The sequence below is a fragment of the Lathyrus oleraceus genome, chromosome 3 (assembly GCF_024323335.1).
Source record: "Lathyrus oleraceus cultivar Zhongwan6 chromosome 3, CAAS_Psat_ZW6_1.0, whole genome shotgun sequence".
NCBI classification, from domain to species: domain Eukaryota; kingdom Viridiplantae; phylum Streptophyta; class Magnoliopsida; order Fabales; family Fabaceae; genus Lathyrus; species Lathyrus oleraceus.
In genome coordinates, this window is record NC_066581.1 from 292,276,539 (window position 1) to 292,294,012 (window position 17,474).

General features: G+C 36.5%; 2 protein-coding genes across 2 annotated transcripts; both read left to right on the forward strand.

Moving 5' to 3' along the window:
• The first annotated feature begins 5,802 nt into the window (after nt 1–5,802).
• LOC127130919 (uncharacterized) lies at nt 5,803–6,288 on the forward strand. Its single transcript, XM_051059874.1, has one exon. The coding sequence runs from the start codon at nt 5,803–5,805 to the stop codon at nt 6,286–6,288; it is 486 nt and encodes a 161-aa protein (XP_050915831.1).
• Nucleotides 6,289–6,692: 404 nt separating this feature from the next.
• On the forward strand, nt 6,693–7,367 carry LOC127130920 (uncharacterized mitochondrial protein AtMg00860-like). The gene has a single exon (XM_051059875.1). The coding sequence runs from the start codon at nt 6,693–6,695 to the stop codon at nt 7,365–7,367; it is 675 nt and encodes a 224-aa protein (XP_050915832.1).
• The last annotated feature ends 10,107 nt before the right edge of the window (nt 7,368–17,474 follow it).

Consider the following 17,474-nt stretch of genomic DNA (forward strand, 5'->3'; position numbering starts at 1 on the left):
GACTAATATTCTCTCTTTCGTATTCTATCCAATAACTGATAGATATAATTCCTACTTCTCCTCGGGAAGTTTATCCTTGATATGTTTACCCTAACCGGTAATGAATATTCTCCCCCATTCCTCAGGCGGTCTATCCTTGATATGTTTATCCTAACCGATGACAGATATTCTTCCTTTGAGTTTATCCTTGATATGTTCACTTTAAATAGGTGACATATACTCTCTCTTTGGTCTTCTGCCTAGTAACCGGTAGTTATAAATCCTATTTGAGTTGTCTCCCGGGTAGGTTATTCTTACCCAGTTGCAGGTAACGAATACACCTCTTTTTTTCCTCAGCAAGTTATCCTTGATATGTTTACCCTAACTGGTAACGGATGTCCCTCTGTCATAGTGTATTATCTTCCTACCCAGTAATCGGTAATAGATAATATACCTCTGGTACTCCTGTGTTGAAGTTCTTTCTGCCCTAGTTGAGTTTGAGTGCGGATTTCCTTAATGAAATCGTTAACCCCCTGTTTGGTCTGAATACTTCAGTTTTGTTTTGATCTATTCATAGCCCCTACAGATTTTCCCATTCCCCAGACTGAGTCCTTCCACTGATTTATTTTTCATGGAAAATTCCCCTCACGTCGCTAGTAGTTTTCAATATGTCGTCTGGCCTACGCACAACTTTTATCCCCCAGAGTCTATGTCTCCCCAGTGAGTTTTCCTTATGGAATGTGTTATGCTCCTGTGGACCTTCAGCCTCTTCCGAATTCTTTTCCTTTGTGGAAAAATATTCCCCATAAAGATTACTTTTAACATTCATATCATATGCATCATGAGGTCTCTTAGAGACCAAAATTTGTTTCTATATGTTATTATTTAAGTCCATTCTATTGAGTTGATACAAAGATTTTAACCTTCACATCCTCAGTTAGAATATCCTTAAATAGGGGCAGTTGTAAGACCCCAAATGTGACCCTAAGATCCCTCATCCAATCTCATCATTTGCATTGGCTTTGGGATCACACCTTGGCATCCTCCTTACCCCTCATTCATTGGGTTTGCATTGGCTTTGGGATCACACCTCGGCATCCTCCTTACCCCTCATTCATTGGGTTTGCATTGGGAGAGATCACCAAGCACATTTGATTGTATCATACGTTTTCCATTATTTACTAACCAAAATACCAAAAATATGTCTATGTATAGCCTTGCTTCTTTTGTATGTAGTGTGTGCATCCATCAATGCCTCATCAAGCTCACACCTAGGGTTTGAGACCCTCAATACAAGGAGATCAATCAGAAGATGGTTCACATTGTCTCTATACATCATATATGGATCCCCATGATCTTAATTTATCACTTTGATCAAGACTTTGAAGTTTGTTTGCCTTGGAAATACTAATTCATCTAGGTATCTTAGTGACTTCCTTAGCAAGTTTCTTAAAGATTTGATCAAATATTTAAAGGGATACTTCATTATAAATCATCTTATGCCTATATGATCCTCCATGATTCCAAGACATCAATATAACTTCAAGTATGCAAGTTGGTTCATGGTGGTTGACCAGAGAAAATCAACTGGTCAAAACTGGGGTTCCCTAGACCCTATCTACTGCAATTTTTGTCATATGAAAATCATTCCAAGATGAAAATTACTCCTTATTACATTCCTAAAAACTTTCATGTTGACGTCAAGAGCTAGTTTTTCTTGTAAAGTCAATTTTTATGAGGAAACATTATAGCTCATTTTGTTTGAACCCTTGTTAGAAGGTCAACTTCCAAAGACCATAACTTGCTCAATTGTTATTTCATGAAGTCAATATAAGAATCATGATCAATTTCAAGATGTCATCTCCAACATATATTCTTTAGGAAACTTAAAATTCAACTTGCAAGGGCATGTGCCAAGAGGAACAATTATAGGTTGGACCATTACCATTGAACAAGCAATTTTCCTCAACCTCTAAAATGCATGACTCCTTCATGCCAAATCCAAATGAGGACAAATTTGTGACCTAATTTAATAAGTTTTAAATAGATATAACTTTTATGAAGGAACTTTTTCCATTTGAAGCCCATAGAAAAAGTTATTCAAGGTGGAAGAAGTGAACATTTGACTTGGTACTTAGAAAAATTTCAATTATGTTTGATTTTCAAAACTTCCACCTCAAAATTCATCATGATCCAAGCTTCAAATGGAAAGGTGTTCAACATGAAAGTTGTTACCCTTGATCTCCCCTTTCCAAAAAGTCCAAAATTACCTCATTTGGCCAAGGATTGAATGACTTGTGCCTAGCTTTTCTTCAAGGCCCCATTTGGATGAATCTCATTACCATTTCCCAATTCCAAATGCATGGCTTCATGACACACTTTCAGCATCACTGGTGATCAACTTTGGACCTTTTGACATCACTTCATAGGCCTATCACACGCCCATGCATCCATGCAAGTGAGAATTTATATTTTTGGCATTTGATTGGGAGAGTGTGGAAATCAATTGTTTAGCCTATAAAAACATTGCCTCATGCTCAGAATTATGGACACCTTGCCCAAGTTTTGATCCTGCAACCCTACCCTATACCATTAGAGGATAAACTTGAAGGTTTTCAATTGAAAATCGATTTTCAATTTCACTTCTGTTTTGAAGTTGAAACTCCAAGAATCCAAGCCATTATTTGATCTAATTCACTTCCTCCAAGGTTCTGAAGTCAAGCCAAGGCCAATTGGAAGCAAGATCAAGCAAGATTCAAGCTCCTTGAAGGTGATTTTTCAGAAACTTTCTCTCTTCGATTCTCTCTCAATTCTTCACCATTATCTTTGATTTTTGGTTGGTTGAAGTCCTACCAATGTAGGCAACAAGATTGGGTTGCTTTGAGGTCAAATCGAAGCAACTCAGTTCAGGATCCTTAAAATTCAAATCCCTGTATCTTTTAATATACTTGGAATTGGAGAAAATTGAGGCCAAATTCGAGCTCCTGAGTATTTTCTCTTTAAAATAGTGTCCTTATTTTTCATTTTTCATTAAGTTGAAGGTGGACCAGTCCGGTGAGGTCCACCGGAGAAGATGACCGGAGCCCCAGCTCTGGTGGTGTGTTGGCATGTCCAAAACCATTTGATCATCATCTCATATTTTAATCTCAGCCTTTCCTTTTGATTACCAAGCGTGTGGCGCACTTGACTGAGGTGTTTGTGGAACGCGCGCGCTTGGCCATCAGATCCTTCACCTTAATTAATGGGGGAGATTTGATGGCCCTTGTTTTTCTATTTTCTTTTTCATTTCGGTTTTTTCATTTAATCCATTTATTTTGTTTAATTCATAGAAATTTCATTTTAATCCAAAAAATATGTGAATTTCACCAAAAATATTTAAATATTTTTATCTTCCATATTCTGAATTAAAATTATTCTTTGGATTAACTTTGATATTTTTCATGAATTAAATGTTTTTGTGCATATTTTTAATTGTTTAAAAATACTTCTGACTTTTCAAAAATAGTGAAATTTTTTGTCTAAGGTCCTTTGACCTTGTTTGACCTAGGATAAATCCCTTGGCCATTTATTTGGTGTTTTGAAGGGATTTTAGGTTGTGACCAAATTAAAATGCATTTTAATTCATTTTTAAATTCATTTTTAATTGATTAAATGTTTAAAAATATTGTTGAGCCGTTTTTATGGTCTTGTGATGTTTGACTTTATGTTTGGTTCTTGGTCAAGGTTGATTTGACTTTTGTTGGATCAAAACCATTGGATTTAGGGGATTGATGAAATTTACATTTCATCTCCCAAAATGAATGAATGGTTTTGATTTGATGAAATTCTTCCCATGACCAATTTATGTTTCTATCTTCCCCTTTTATCTATCTTCATACCTATTCTTCCTCATTTCCTCATTTGACCAATGAAGTCTCTAATGTCTAAAGGCCAATTGATTCATCAATGACCTTGTGTCAGATGAATCAATACAAGTATGACTGAGATAGGTCCCTCCTTCTTGATCTTTTCTTTTAGTGTGTGGTATGTTTTAGGATTTTCGTTCTTCATACCAAATCTATAACATGCATTAACACATAAATTTTTATTTCCCGACCTCAGATTGTTGTGACTTCTACATAAGTCCAATTATGATTTCTTAACATAGAGATAAATTTGACCCTTAAGGCATAGCATTCTAGTAAGTGAGATTGTAAGTCTCCCATTCTTCATTGCATTGTGTGGAGACTTGACCTTTTTTTCCTTTCATGGGAGCTAGTGGAATACTTGTTGAATTATCCAAGTTGGAGCCCTTCTCATGGAAGATGTCTTGGTCTAAGGATTCATACTTGTGAATGAATGGTTGAGTGTTCTCCAAAGAATGACTTAATCAATTAAATTCACCATTAACACTTGACTAATCTTTGACTAACATTTGACTAACTCTTGTTAATATTTCTTTACTTTCAAGTCATTTACTTTATGCAATTTAAATTTCAGTCATTTATCATTCCTTGCCACTTACATTTCATATAACTTGTTTATGTTTATGTCCTTTTCACTTTGCTCATTTGAGCCATATCTTATGATTGTATATATTGTTTGTGTATTTTGATTTTGTTTGTGGTCTTAGGACCTTATAATACCTAATAACAACAAAAAAAACCTAAAAAACATCTGGTGGACTGTTGAACTTGATCTGAACTTTTGAATTTAGGATTAGGTAACATTCCTTGTGCTAAAAGGACTTGGCCAATGTCAACATTCTGAGACTGAGCTATTGTAAACTGAGTCTTCATTTGATACAAGCCTTGGGATTTGTTTGAATACATATGCTAATCTGTCTTTGTGCTTAATTGTTATTTTGATCATGTGTATGATGCTTTGTTCTGAGTTGATCAAGCAATATTTCATCTGATACATTGGAAGATAAAGAAGACTTCTAGCTATGGGAATTGCTTTCTTAGATGTGGCTATCTTTATTTGATTCCATGATCTTCATGATGTCTGGATATTGATCATTGCTTATTGATTATTGCTTGATAAAATTCCAAAGGAAATGGGTTTCTATAAGATATTCTTGTTTGTTGGATTGCATTCTATTCGTCAGATCTTTTCAACTCTTAACTTTTAAACGTGTGCTTAGGATAGCCTCTTCATCTCCTCCCACTTCTTAAATTTCAATATCTTTCCCCCTTTTCAAAAACTTTCTTTACTTGTGTTTTCAAACTTAGACTTTGTTTTAATAATTAAAAACCTTGGCCTTATGCCATTGAATTTTTTAACTTCTTTTCTTAAATCAAATTTTGTAAATAAACTTAATCATATTAACTTAAAATTTCAAAAAGACAAAAGAACTAACAACCTCATTCAAATTTTTGGCCCCTTTGTGCGTTTTCACTTAAACTTTTATTAATAGAAATCCATGAACTTTGAAATTTTTACCACGAACTACGAGGTTTTGATCCCTCATTTTTATTATGGTACGTAGGCACAAGACCGAAGGTCTTGTCAAACACAAAAATATAATCAATGAATTCTTTCCTCATCCCCACACTCTATTTTTATCAAACATCATTTATACCAAAAACAGATGCACACATAAAAAATGGCTCCCTAAGAGTACCTAGGACACTTTGGGTGCTAACACCTTCCCTTTGTGTAACCAACCCCCTTACGTGTAATCTCTGGCATTTTATTAGTTTTGATTTGAAAACTTCTTATCTTTTGGTTTTGTTCGTACTTTCCCCTTTTCCTTTGGAAACAATAAAAGCGTGGTGGCGAATCTGGTTTTATTGACGTCAAGTTTATCCATAGCTTGATGGTCATGAATTTATTGCTACAATGGTTACTACCTCCATGGATGATGTGATTGAGACACCGCTGACTTGTGAAAATTGTCCGCTTTTGATGAATGATAAAATTCTCCAGATTTATCTTATTTGTTTACCACATAAGAAGGTTGATGTGGTCTTGGGGATGGATTGGCTTTCATCCAATTCGGTGTTTATTAGATGTGAAGAGAAGTTAATGATCGTTCCATCTAGTGAAATTACTCCAAAGGATGTTTTAACTACTATCTTGGAAGGTACGGTTGGCATGGTTAATTTCTTATTTGAGAAGGAAAAGTCAGTTCTCTTGGTTCTCACCAAGGAACCTGGAGATAATATGAAACTTACACAAATTCCCATCATTTGTGAATTTCTAGAAGTTTTCCCTGAGGATGTCACTTCTCCTCCTCGTATGAGGGAAGTGGAATTATCTATTGATCTGATACCTGGGACGGCTCCAATCCCAATTTTCCATATCATATGGCACCACTCGAGTTGAGAGAGAGAGTTGAAGGATATTCGAAGATTTGTTAACCAAGCATTTCATCCGACCCAGTGTCTTACCATGGGGAGCTCCAGTGTTACTAGTGAAGAAGAAGGACGGTAGTATGCGGTTGTGTATTGATTATCGTCAGTTGAATAAAGTCACCATTAAGAACAAGTACCCCCTGCCAAGGATAGATGATTTGCTAGATCAGTTGGAAGGAGCATGTGTGTTCTCGAAGATTGATTTACGATCGGGCTATCATCAAATCTGAGTTAAGAATTCGGATGTACCAAAGACCGCATTCAAAACCCGATATGGCCATTATGTGTTTCTTGTAATTCCTTTTTGTGTGACGAATGCCTGCTGTTTTCATGGACTATATAAATCGGATATTTCAACCTTACTTGGACTAGTTCATGGTGAACTTTATTGATTACATTCTTATTTATTCTCGTACTCCACAAGAGCACGGAGAACATCTAAGGATTGCTCTGTCAGTGCTGCAAGAGAAGCATGTTTTTTCCAAGTTAAGTAAGTGTGAATTTTGGATGAACGGAGTGAGGTTTCTTGGTCATGTCATATCACAAGGAGGAGTATCAGTGGATCCGTCTAAAGTTGAGGCGGTTATTAATTGGGAAAGATCGAAGAATACCTCCGAAGTCATAAGTTTCTTAGGTTTGGCAAGTTACTATCGAAGATTTATTAAAGGATTTTCTCAATTAGCTTTACCAATGACTAGACTTACCCAGAAGGAGATTTCTTTTAATTGGGATTCAGAATGTGAACAGAGTTTCATGAGTTTGAATGGAAGATTGACAATTGCTTTTGTTTTAATCATCCTTGATCCTAGTAAGTCTTATAAAGTATTTTGTGATGCCTTTAAGAAAGGTATAAAAGGAGTATTAATGCAGGGTGGTCAAGTTGTAGCATATGCCTCTCGTACGTTGAAGACTCGTGAAGAGAATTATCCAACTCATGATCTTGAATTAGTTGTTGTTGTTGTTACATTGAAGGTGTGGTGGCATTACTTGTATGGAGTATGTTTTGAGATGTTTAATGACCATAAGAGTTTGAAATACTTGTTTGACTAGAAGGAGTTGAACATGAGACAAAATAGATGGACGAAGTATTTGAAAGATTTTGATTTTTGAGCTTAAGTATCATCCAGGTAACGTGAATAAAGTTACATATGTGTTGAGTTGGGAAGATATATACAAAGTTGATTCGATAATGTTAGAGTATGCATTATTGGGGATGTTTCGAGATTTTAACCTTAAGTTTTCTTGGACTTAAAATGGTGTGATAATGGAAAATTCTAATGTTGACTCACCCAGGTTTCACTCGATCAACAGATGGAGTTGTTCTTTTTAATCAAAGGATTTGTGTCCTGAATGATGTCGAACTAAAAAGAAAAGTTTTAGAATAAGCTCACAAGGGCACGTTTACCATACATCCAGGTTCATCGAAGATGTATCAAGACTTAAAGAAGGACTATTGGTGGTCTGGAATGAAAAAAAAAAGATATCACATAGTAGGTGTCTAAATCTATATTGTGCCAGCAAGTAAAGATTGAACATCAGAAGTCGGGTGGTTTATTATGACCTTTAGAGATTCCAATATGGAAATGGGATAGTATCTCAATGGATTTTGCAGTAGGGTTACCCCGAACGCAAGGTGGATACAAACACTAGAGGATATGTTAAGAGCTTGTGTAATTGAAAGTGGATGAAATTGGAAGGGGCTATTACCATTGATTGAATTTTCATACAACAATGGTTACCATGAAAGTATCGGTATGGCTCCTTATGAAGCCTTGTATGGACAGAAATGTAAGACACCTTTGTGTTGGACGGAAGTTGGTGAAGAAAGAATCTTAGGTCATTTTGTGGCAAAGTTACTCTTTATGACATCCCAAACAACTTTCATGTTGACATCAAGAGCTAGTTTTGCTTGGAAAGTCATTTTTATGGTGAAAGATTATAGGTCATTTTGTCTGAACCCTAGTTAAGAGGTCAACTTCCAAGAACCATAACTTGATCAATTTTCACGATATGAAGTCCATCCAAGTTTCATCATCAATTTCAAGATGTCCTCTCCAACTTTTATTATTTGAGAAACTTCAAATTTAACTTGAAAAGGAATGTGCCAAGAGGAAACATTATAGGTCATTTTGAGCCATTACCATTGAACAAGCAACTTTCCTCAACTTCTAAAATGCATAACTCCTTCATGCCAAATCCAAATGAGGTTAAAATTGTGACCAAATTGAAAAGGATTGAAAGCACTACAACTTTGATGAAGGAACTTTTTCCACTTGAATCTCATAACAAACGTTATTCAAGGTGGAAGTAGTGGATATTTGACTAGGTACTTAGAAAATTTTCAATTATGTTTGATTTCCCAAACTTCCACCTCAAAATTCATCATGATCCAAGCTTCAAATGGAAATGTCTTCAACATGAAAGTTGTTCCCCTTCATTTCACCTTTCCAAAAAGTCTAAAATCACTTTATTTGGACAAGGTTAAATTGACGGCGCATGGTTACTCTTCATGGTTCCATTTGGATGAATCTCATGACCGTTTCTAAAAAACAAATGCATGGCTTCATGTTAGACTTTCAGTATCATTCATTATCATTTTTTGACCTTTTGACATCATCTCATGGGCCTATCACACGGCCATGCAAGCATGCACACTTGAATTACTATTTTTGGCATTTGAATGGAAGTGTGTGAAAATCAATTGCCAAGCCTATAAATACATGCCTTATTGCTCAGAATGAGGGACACCTTGCCTAAGCTATGCTCCTGCAACCTTCCCACCTCCATTAAAGGATAATCTTGAAGGTTTTCATTTGAAAATCGAGATTCAATTTCACTTCTGTTTTGAAGTTGAAACTCCAAGAATCCAACCTATTTGAGCTCTCATTTCACCTCCTGTAACCCAGTGGAAGCAAGCCCAAGCCAATTGAGATCCAGATCGAGTTTCATCACTGCAAATAGAAGGTGAAATTTGTGAAACTTTATCTCTTCGATTCTCTCTCAATTCTCCACCATTTCAATTAAGTTTTGGTTGGTTGAAGTCCTACCAATGTAGGCAACAAGATTGAGTCGCTTTGAGGTCAAATCGAAGCAACACAGTTCATACTCCTCAATTTTCAATTCCACATATCTTTCAATATAGTGAGAATTGGAAAATTTTGAGGGCAGATCAGGATTCCTGGCATTTTTCTCTTCAAATTAGTGTATTCACTTTTTATTTTAGTGAAGGTTGACGGTGGACCAATCCGGTGAGGTCCACCGAAGAAGATGACCGGAGCCATAGCTCTGGTGAGGTCCACCGGAGAAGATGACCGGAGCCCTATCTCCGGTGGTGTGTTGACACTCTCCTAACCTTCTGATTCATTTGAAATGTTTTAATCTTGACCGCTCCTTCTGATTAGCATCCCTATGACGCATTAACTGAGGTGTATGGTGTGAAGCGCGCACTCTTGGCCATCAGATCTGCCACCTCAATTAATTAGGGAGATCTGATGGCCCTTGTTTTTTTTGTAATTTCTGGTTTTCTTTTAATTACTCTTATTTCATTTAATTCATAATAAATCCATTTTTAATCTAAAAAAATATGAGACTTTCACCAAAAATCTTTAAATATTTTTCTCTTCCATATCTGAATAAAAATTATTTTTTGGATTAATTTTGGTATTTTTCATGAATTAAATGTTTTTGTGCATATTTTTAATTGTCTAAAAATACTTCTGACTTTTTAAAAATTGTGAATTTTTTTGTCTAAGGTCATTTGACCTTGTTTGACCTTTATTTGGTGTTTTGAAGGGATTTTAGGTTTTGACCAAATTAAAATATATTTTAATTCATTTTTAATGTGATTTTTAATTGATTAAATGTTTAAAAATTATGTTGAGCTATTTTGATGGTCTTGAGAAGTTTGACTTTCTGTTTGGGCGTTGGTCATGATTGATTTGACTTTTGTTAGATCAAAACCATTGGATTTAGGGGATTGATGAAATGTACATTTCATCTCCCAAAATGAATGGATGGTTTTGATTTGATGAAATTTCTCTCATGGTCAATTTATTTTTATATCTTCCCCTCCATCTTCATATTCATCCATATTCTTTCACATTCCCTCATTTGACCAATGAAATCTCTAATGTCTAAAGGCTAATTGATTCATCAATGACCTTGTGTCAGATGAATCAATAAAAGTATGAATGAGATAGGTCCCTCCCTTTTTTTAGTGTGTGGTATGTTTTAGGAGTTTGGTCCCTTGTACCAAATCTCTAACATGCATTAACACCTACATTTTTTATTGCCCGTACTCAGATAGTTGGGACTTCTACATAAGTCCAATTACGATTGCTTAACATAGAGCTAAATTTGACACTTAAGGCATATCATTCTAGTAAGTGAGTTCGTAAGTCTCCCATTCTTCATGACATTGTGTGGAGACTTGGCCTTTTTTCCTTTCATGGGAGCTAGTGGCATACTTGTTGAATTATCCAAGTTGGAGCCCTTCTTATGGAAGATGTCTTGGTTTAAGGATTCATATTTGTGAATGAATGGTTGAGGGTTCTCCAAAGATTGACTTAATCAATTAAAAATCACCACTAACACCTCTAACACCACTAACTTTTGACTAACATTTGAATTACTCTTATTAGTTATGCTTTTACTTTCAAGTCATTTACTTTATGCATTTTAACTTTTAGTCATTTATCATTCATTGCCATTTCCATTTCATATAACTCGTTTATGTTTCAGTCCTTTTTCTTTTTGCTCATTTGAGCCATATCTTGTGATTGTATATATTTGTTTGTGTGTTTTGATTTTTTTTTATGTTCTTAGTACCCTAAAACACCTAATAACAACAAAAACCCTAAAAAATATTTGGTGGACTATTGAACTTGATCTGAGCTTCTGGACTTAGAATTAGGCAACATTCAATATGCTAAAGGGCTTGGCCAATGCCAACATCTGGGACTGAGCTATCTTTGAATTATGCTTTCATCTAATGCAAGACCTGAGAATTTCTTGGATTCATCTATTACTCTGTCTTTGTGCTTAATTGTTATTTTGATCTTGTGTCTGATGTTTTGTTCAAAGTTGATCAAGGAATATTTCATTTGTTACATTGGAAGACAATGGAGACTGCTAGCTAATGGAATGCTTGCTTGGAAGTGGCCATCTTTATTTGATGCCTTGATCTTTATGATGTCTGGATATTGATCATTGCTTATTGACCATTGCTTGATTAAAGTCCAAAGGAAAATGGGTTTTTATATGACATTCTTATCTGTTAAATTCCATCGCATTGATCAGATCTTTTCAACTCTTAACTTTTAATTTATGCTTAAGTTAGCCTCTTCATCTCCTCCCACTTCTTTAATTTCAAAATTTGTCCCTATTTTCAAAATATTCTTTGCTTGTAATTTTAAACTTAGACATGTTTTAATCATTATAAACTTCGGCCTTATGCCATTGAATTTTTAAACTTTTTCTTAAACCAAATTTGTAAATAAACTTAACCATATTGAATTAAATTTCAAAGGAGAAAAAGAACTAACAACCCCATTTAAATCTTTGGATTTTTATGCCCCTTTCACTTAAACTTTTTGTTAAAATAAATTCACCAACTTCTTTGAAATTTTTACCACGAACTACGGGGTTTTGATCCCTCATTTTTATGTTGGTGCTTAGGCATAAGACCGAAGGTCTTGTCAAACACAAAATATAATCAATGAACTCTTTTCTCACCCTCACACTCTATTTTTTTTCTTAAACATCTTTTATACCAAAACATATGCACACATAAAAAGGGCTCCCTAGGAGTACCTAGGACACTTTGGGTGCTAACACATTCTCTATGTGTAACCAACCCCCCTTACGTGTAATCTCTGGCATTTTATTAGTTTTAATTTGAAAACTTCTTATCTTTGGGTTTTGTTCGTACTTTTTCATTTTCCTTTGGAAACAATAAAAGTGCGGTGGCGACTCTGGTTTTATTGACGTCATGTTTATCCATAGCTTGATGGTCATGAATTTGCCGCTACAGAAATTTAGTGGTGACTCTGCTAGGGACTAGTCCTCAGTGGGTTTAGCCTACTTTTTATGTGTATATATTTGTATATTTGATGTTTGTATATCTTGTTTGTGTGATATAATTTGTCTATTATGCTTGGTGATCTTTGTGTGGTTAGATAAGGTCTAACCCGAACTTGAGTGCAATTAAGATAGGAGGATGGTATAGTCATGTTCAACTTATGTGAAGTATTCCTTAACAAGTTGGCTTGAGACCCATCTTCTTAGTGGAGACCTCTTTGGAGTTACTAATGTCACACAAGTTATTTGAGAATAGGAATTACTTTCTCTGATTTGGGGTCTGAGAAGCTGAGAACCATAGAACATTTAACCCAAGTTGGCCTATTTAGGACGTAGTGCGAAGGCTGTTCAGGTGTAGACTTGATCACAATTGTTACGTAATACTACACTCATACGAGTTTCTCTTGAGAATATTATGGGTTGATGAGTCAGTCATCCTAACCTATAATATCCGATAGATGAGATTAAGACTCTGGGGACTTCTTAGAATATGATCTACAGATTTTTATCCTTAGTACACTCCTTTGGGATGGTTCTTAACCCTACTCCATGCTCGTGACTCAAAACAAACCCTTTGATTCTTGGTTGATCCGATCAAGTCTTGTCAATATCAATGGAATTTGGGTGTTGATAAGGTGAAAACCGTAATCCACCCAAATGGATGATTGATCTTGATGATGACTTGATCCATCTCTTGACCTTTGTTTGTGTTTGCCTAGTGTGTGATCCCTTGTGTGTGATTGTTGCATTCATGCATACATGCGCATCATGACATCCATCAGAGAAAATAAATTTCAAGGAACACTAAGAAGTATAGTTTCAGATGTCATGATTTGGAAGAGCTAAGGAAGTTTTCATCTTTTGTATTAGATCCCTTGGAGTTCAAGCAACATCAAGGGAAGCTTTTCTCTGTGTTATCTGCTTATGTGGTTGAAGGACTTCTGAGCGTATTGGTTCAGTTCTATGACCCTCTTTATCGATGTTTCACTTTTCCAGATTATCAGCTTGTGCCTACGTTGGAGGAGTATGCTCATCTCTTGGGTATACCCGTATCTGACAAAGTACCTTTTAGTGGATTGAAGGAGATCCCGATATCTCATGTTATAGTTGAAGCTCTTCATCTGAAGAAATATGAGATTGATGCTCATTTGGTAAAGAAAGGAGGAATTCTTGGTCTGACTTCTGAGTTTCTCATTGGTAGGGCTATTATTTTTGCTCAAGTCGGTAGTATGGATGCTTTTGAAGACACCTTTGCATTACTCATCTATGGTTTAGCTTTGTTCCCTAACATTGACGGTTTTATTGATGTTAACACCATTAAAATCTTCTGGATTGGGAATCTTGTTCCTATTCTATTGGGTGACATGTATTTCTCTTTGCATTTGAGGAATTCTAAAGGTGATGGGACTATTGTATGATGTGTTCCTCTTCTGTACACGTGGTTTATTTCGCACTTTCCTCAGACGCCTGCTTTTTTGGAGAACAAACAATGCCTGCGGTGGTCTCAAAGACTTATGTCTCTCATTAATGATGATATTTTTTGGTATGATTCTGCATTGAGTAGCTTGGACATTATTGATAGTTGTGGTGAGTTCTCTAATATTCCTCTCATTTGTACACAAGGAGGAATCAACTACAACCCTGCTTTGGCTCGTCATCAACTTGGGTTCCCCTTGAGAGATAAACCTAATAACACTCAGTTAGAAGGTCAATTTTATCAAGAGGGTAAATATCCCCAACACTGGAAGAAAAGGATGATACATGCTTGGCATAACGTGCATAGGAAAGGGAGATCCAAGCTTGGTCCATGCAATTGTGTAGCTTTGGAAGCTTATACCATTTTGGTGAAGAAGAGAGCTTTGGAGCTCAAGATGTCGTATGCTTGTGAAAGACCTATGTCTGTGGTTGTGGTTGAGCCATCAACTCTCCCTAACCAAGATATAGAGGAGTTGGAAGACGCATTTGCCAAGATGAAGCAAGAAAGAGATATGTGGGAAGAGCGGTTCCATGCTTTGAGCCGAAAGCATGAAGAGTTGCAGCTTGAGTCGAAAGATAAGGATGCACTTATCAAGATTCTTGAAGACCGAGCAGTGAAGAGACAGAGAGAGCCAGGGGGTCTATCTTCCTCTAGTATGCCTCAGCCTTCCGGTGCTTGGAAGAAGATTGTTGATCAACTAATCCTCGAGAAGGCTCAGATGAAGACATCTTTAAGTCCGAGATTCAACGCTCCGAAGGAAGTATGCACCCATAGCCAGATCATATGATGCAGTTGCTAGGGATCCTTAGGATGATATTTTCCTTTTCTCTTGTATTTGTACTTTGGTTTCTGAAATTGTACTCAGTGTAATCCTTCAAAATTCTATGAATAAAAAGAGATTTTATGGTCAATCAAATTGTTGTTATTATTATTATTTGTATATATATTTGCAAATAAGACTTCATATATTTCCTTGAAATAAAAAATAATCAAAACATTGCATTACATACATCATTTTCATAACAGGTTTCTTCCGCCAGATGTCTTATCAATTCTTCTTATATGCGTTCAGCCAAGCTAACTCACCGCTATAATACTCGTGCTAATCAACTGAAGAGAATGGAGCATCTAGAGAAAGAGAATAGAGAGTTGAAGAATGAGATCTCCAGAATTATGAAGCAAATGGAGACTGTCATTGCTGCCCAGAATCAGTCATCACCTTCTCCTACAACTCCTCATCCTCAAAGGAATGTTATTTCTGAGAATATTTCTTCAACTGTCCCTGTTGCGGCTGCCAGCCGATGCATTCCTCCTATGCCTTCTAGATTCCCTTGGGAAATGCCATCAAATTTTATGTCAGAAGGGTATGCACCCATGTTTGTTTCTCTTCCGGCATCTAGCCCAGGCATGTCAGTGCCACCTCCTGTTGTTCACACTCTTCCTTGTCTTGAAGACGCTATCTACCACTTTGAGTCGTCTAAAGGTCCAGATGTCTACAAGAAAATGGATGAAATGAAAGATCAATTCCTTGAGCTACGCAAAGATTTGAAGACTCTGAGAGGAAAAGACTTGTTTTGGAAGAGTGTTGTTGAACTCTGCTTGGTCCCCAATGTTAAGATCCTGGTGAAATTCAAGGTCCCAGACTTTGAAAAGTACAAAGGGAATATTTGCCCATTAAGCCATCTTGTTATGTATGCCAGGAAAATGTATACTCAAACTGATAATGATCAGCTGTTGATTCACCATTTCCAAGATAGTTTAACTAAAGTTTCCTTGAGGTGGTACATGGGTCTGGGCAGTGCAAGCATCTATACAATGTAGATATGGCGCTTGATAGAGATCAATTGAGGTCTATGTATCAGAAGGATAAGGAGACATTCAAAGAATATGCCTAGAGATGGAGAGAATTGGCTGCCCAGATAAGTCCACCTCTTAAAGAAAAGGAAATGACGAACATCTTCTTGAAGACGATGAGTTCGCTTTATTACGAACGTATGATTGCAAGTGCTCCCAATGATTTTACCGAAATGGTAAACATGGGGATGAGGCTAGAAGAAGGAGTCCGTGAAGGACGTTTTTCTAAAGAAGAGGCGTCAACTAGCAAGAAGTACGGTGGTAGTTTCTCTAAGAGGAAGGAGGGAGAAGCTAATTCAGTATCGGTGGGGAAGAAAAGGAGGCCTCATGTCATAAAAAGTTCAATATCTCATCAACATCAACACCGAGTTTCTTCAGTAATTCCAGTTTTTTCCAGCAATTCCAACAATCAATCAGTTCCAATTCAGCAACAACAATATCAACAACCACAACAAAGAACCAACTACAACAACAACAACAACAATCATCACCAACAAAATTTTGAGAGGAAGAAGGTCTCTTTTGACCCTATTCCTATGACGTATGCAGAACTATACCCGTCATTGGTCCTCAAAAATCTAATTTAGCCAAGAAATCCTCCGCAAATCCCTGAGCCACTACCATGGTGGTTCAAGCCTGAACTTCATTGTGCTTTTCACCAGGGAGCCCCTGGTCATGATATAGAGAACTTCTATTCATTGAAAAATGAAGTTCAAAATCTTGTAAAAAGTGGTATGGTGTCCTTTGAGGACAAAGCGCCAAATGTGAAATCCAATTTGTTACCCGCTCATGGTAACGCTTCTGTCAAAATGGTGGACGGTTGTCCAGGGAATTTTCGAGTTTTTTATGTGAGACGTATTCGGAGATCTCTGGTAGAGATGCATAAGGCTTTGTGTTTAATCAGTGACTATGAACATGACCATGACGGTTGTGTCATTTGTAGCACGAATCCCCGTGGGTGTACGATTGTCAAGAGAGATATCCAGAAGTTGATGGATGAGAATGTAATCCAGATTCAGCAGTCGAGGGATATGGGAGATGATTTGAATGTTCTTGTACCAGTGTTTAAGACCCCTAAAAGGGTAGTCATTCAGTTTGATAGTAGCAGCAGCAACAATGTCAATAGATTAGTATCGCCGAAGGTAATACGGTTAGTAGGCCCTGTCCCTTATGCATCTAATAAAGTTGTGCCATATTAGTACAATGCCATTATGATTGAAAATGGTCAAGAGGTTCAGTCCACTATGATTGCAGATATAGAAAAGGTGACCTGTTGTGGTCGTGTGTTCAGTCCAGTTTTCCTTAAGGTGGTAGAAGATGTTTCTGTGAGTAAGAAAGCAGAGATTCTTGTAGCAAATCTAGTTAGTGCTCCAACGTGTCAGTCTGGTGAGTCCAGCAAGTTGAAGACTAACGATGATGATGAGGTGTTAATATTAGTAAAAAGAAGTGAATTCAATGTTATAGAAAAGCTGCTCCAGACGCCATCAAAGATCTATGTGCTATCATTGCTAATGAATTCTGAAGCGCACAAAGAGGCATTGCACAAAGTGTTGGAACAGACCTATGTTGAACATGATGTTACTGTGGATCAGTTTGACCATATAGTTTCCAACATAACTTCTTGTAACAATTTGAGTTTTTGTGATGAAGAACTTCCTGAGGAAGGCAGAAATCACAATTTGGCACTACACATTTCAATGAATTTCAAGGCGGACACTTTATCCAATGTGTTGGTTGGTACTGGGTCA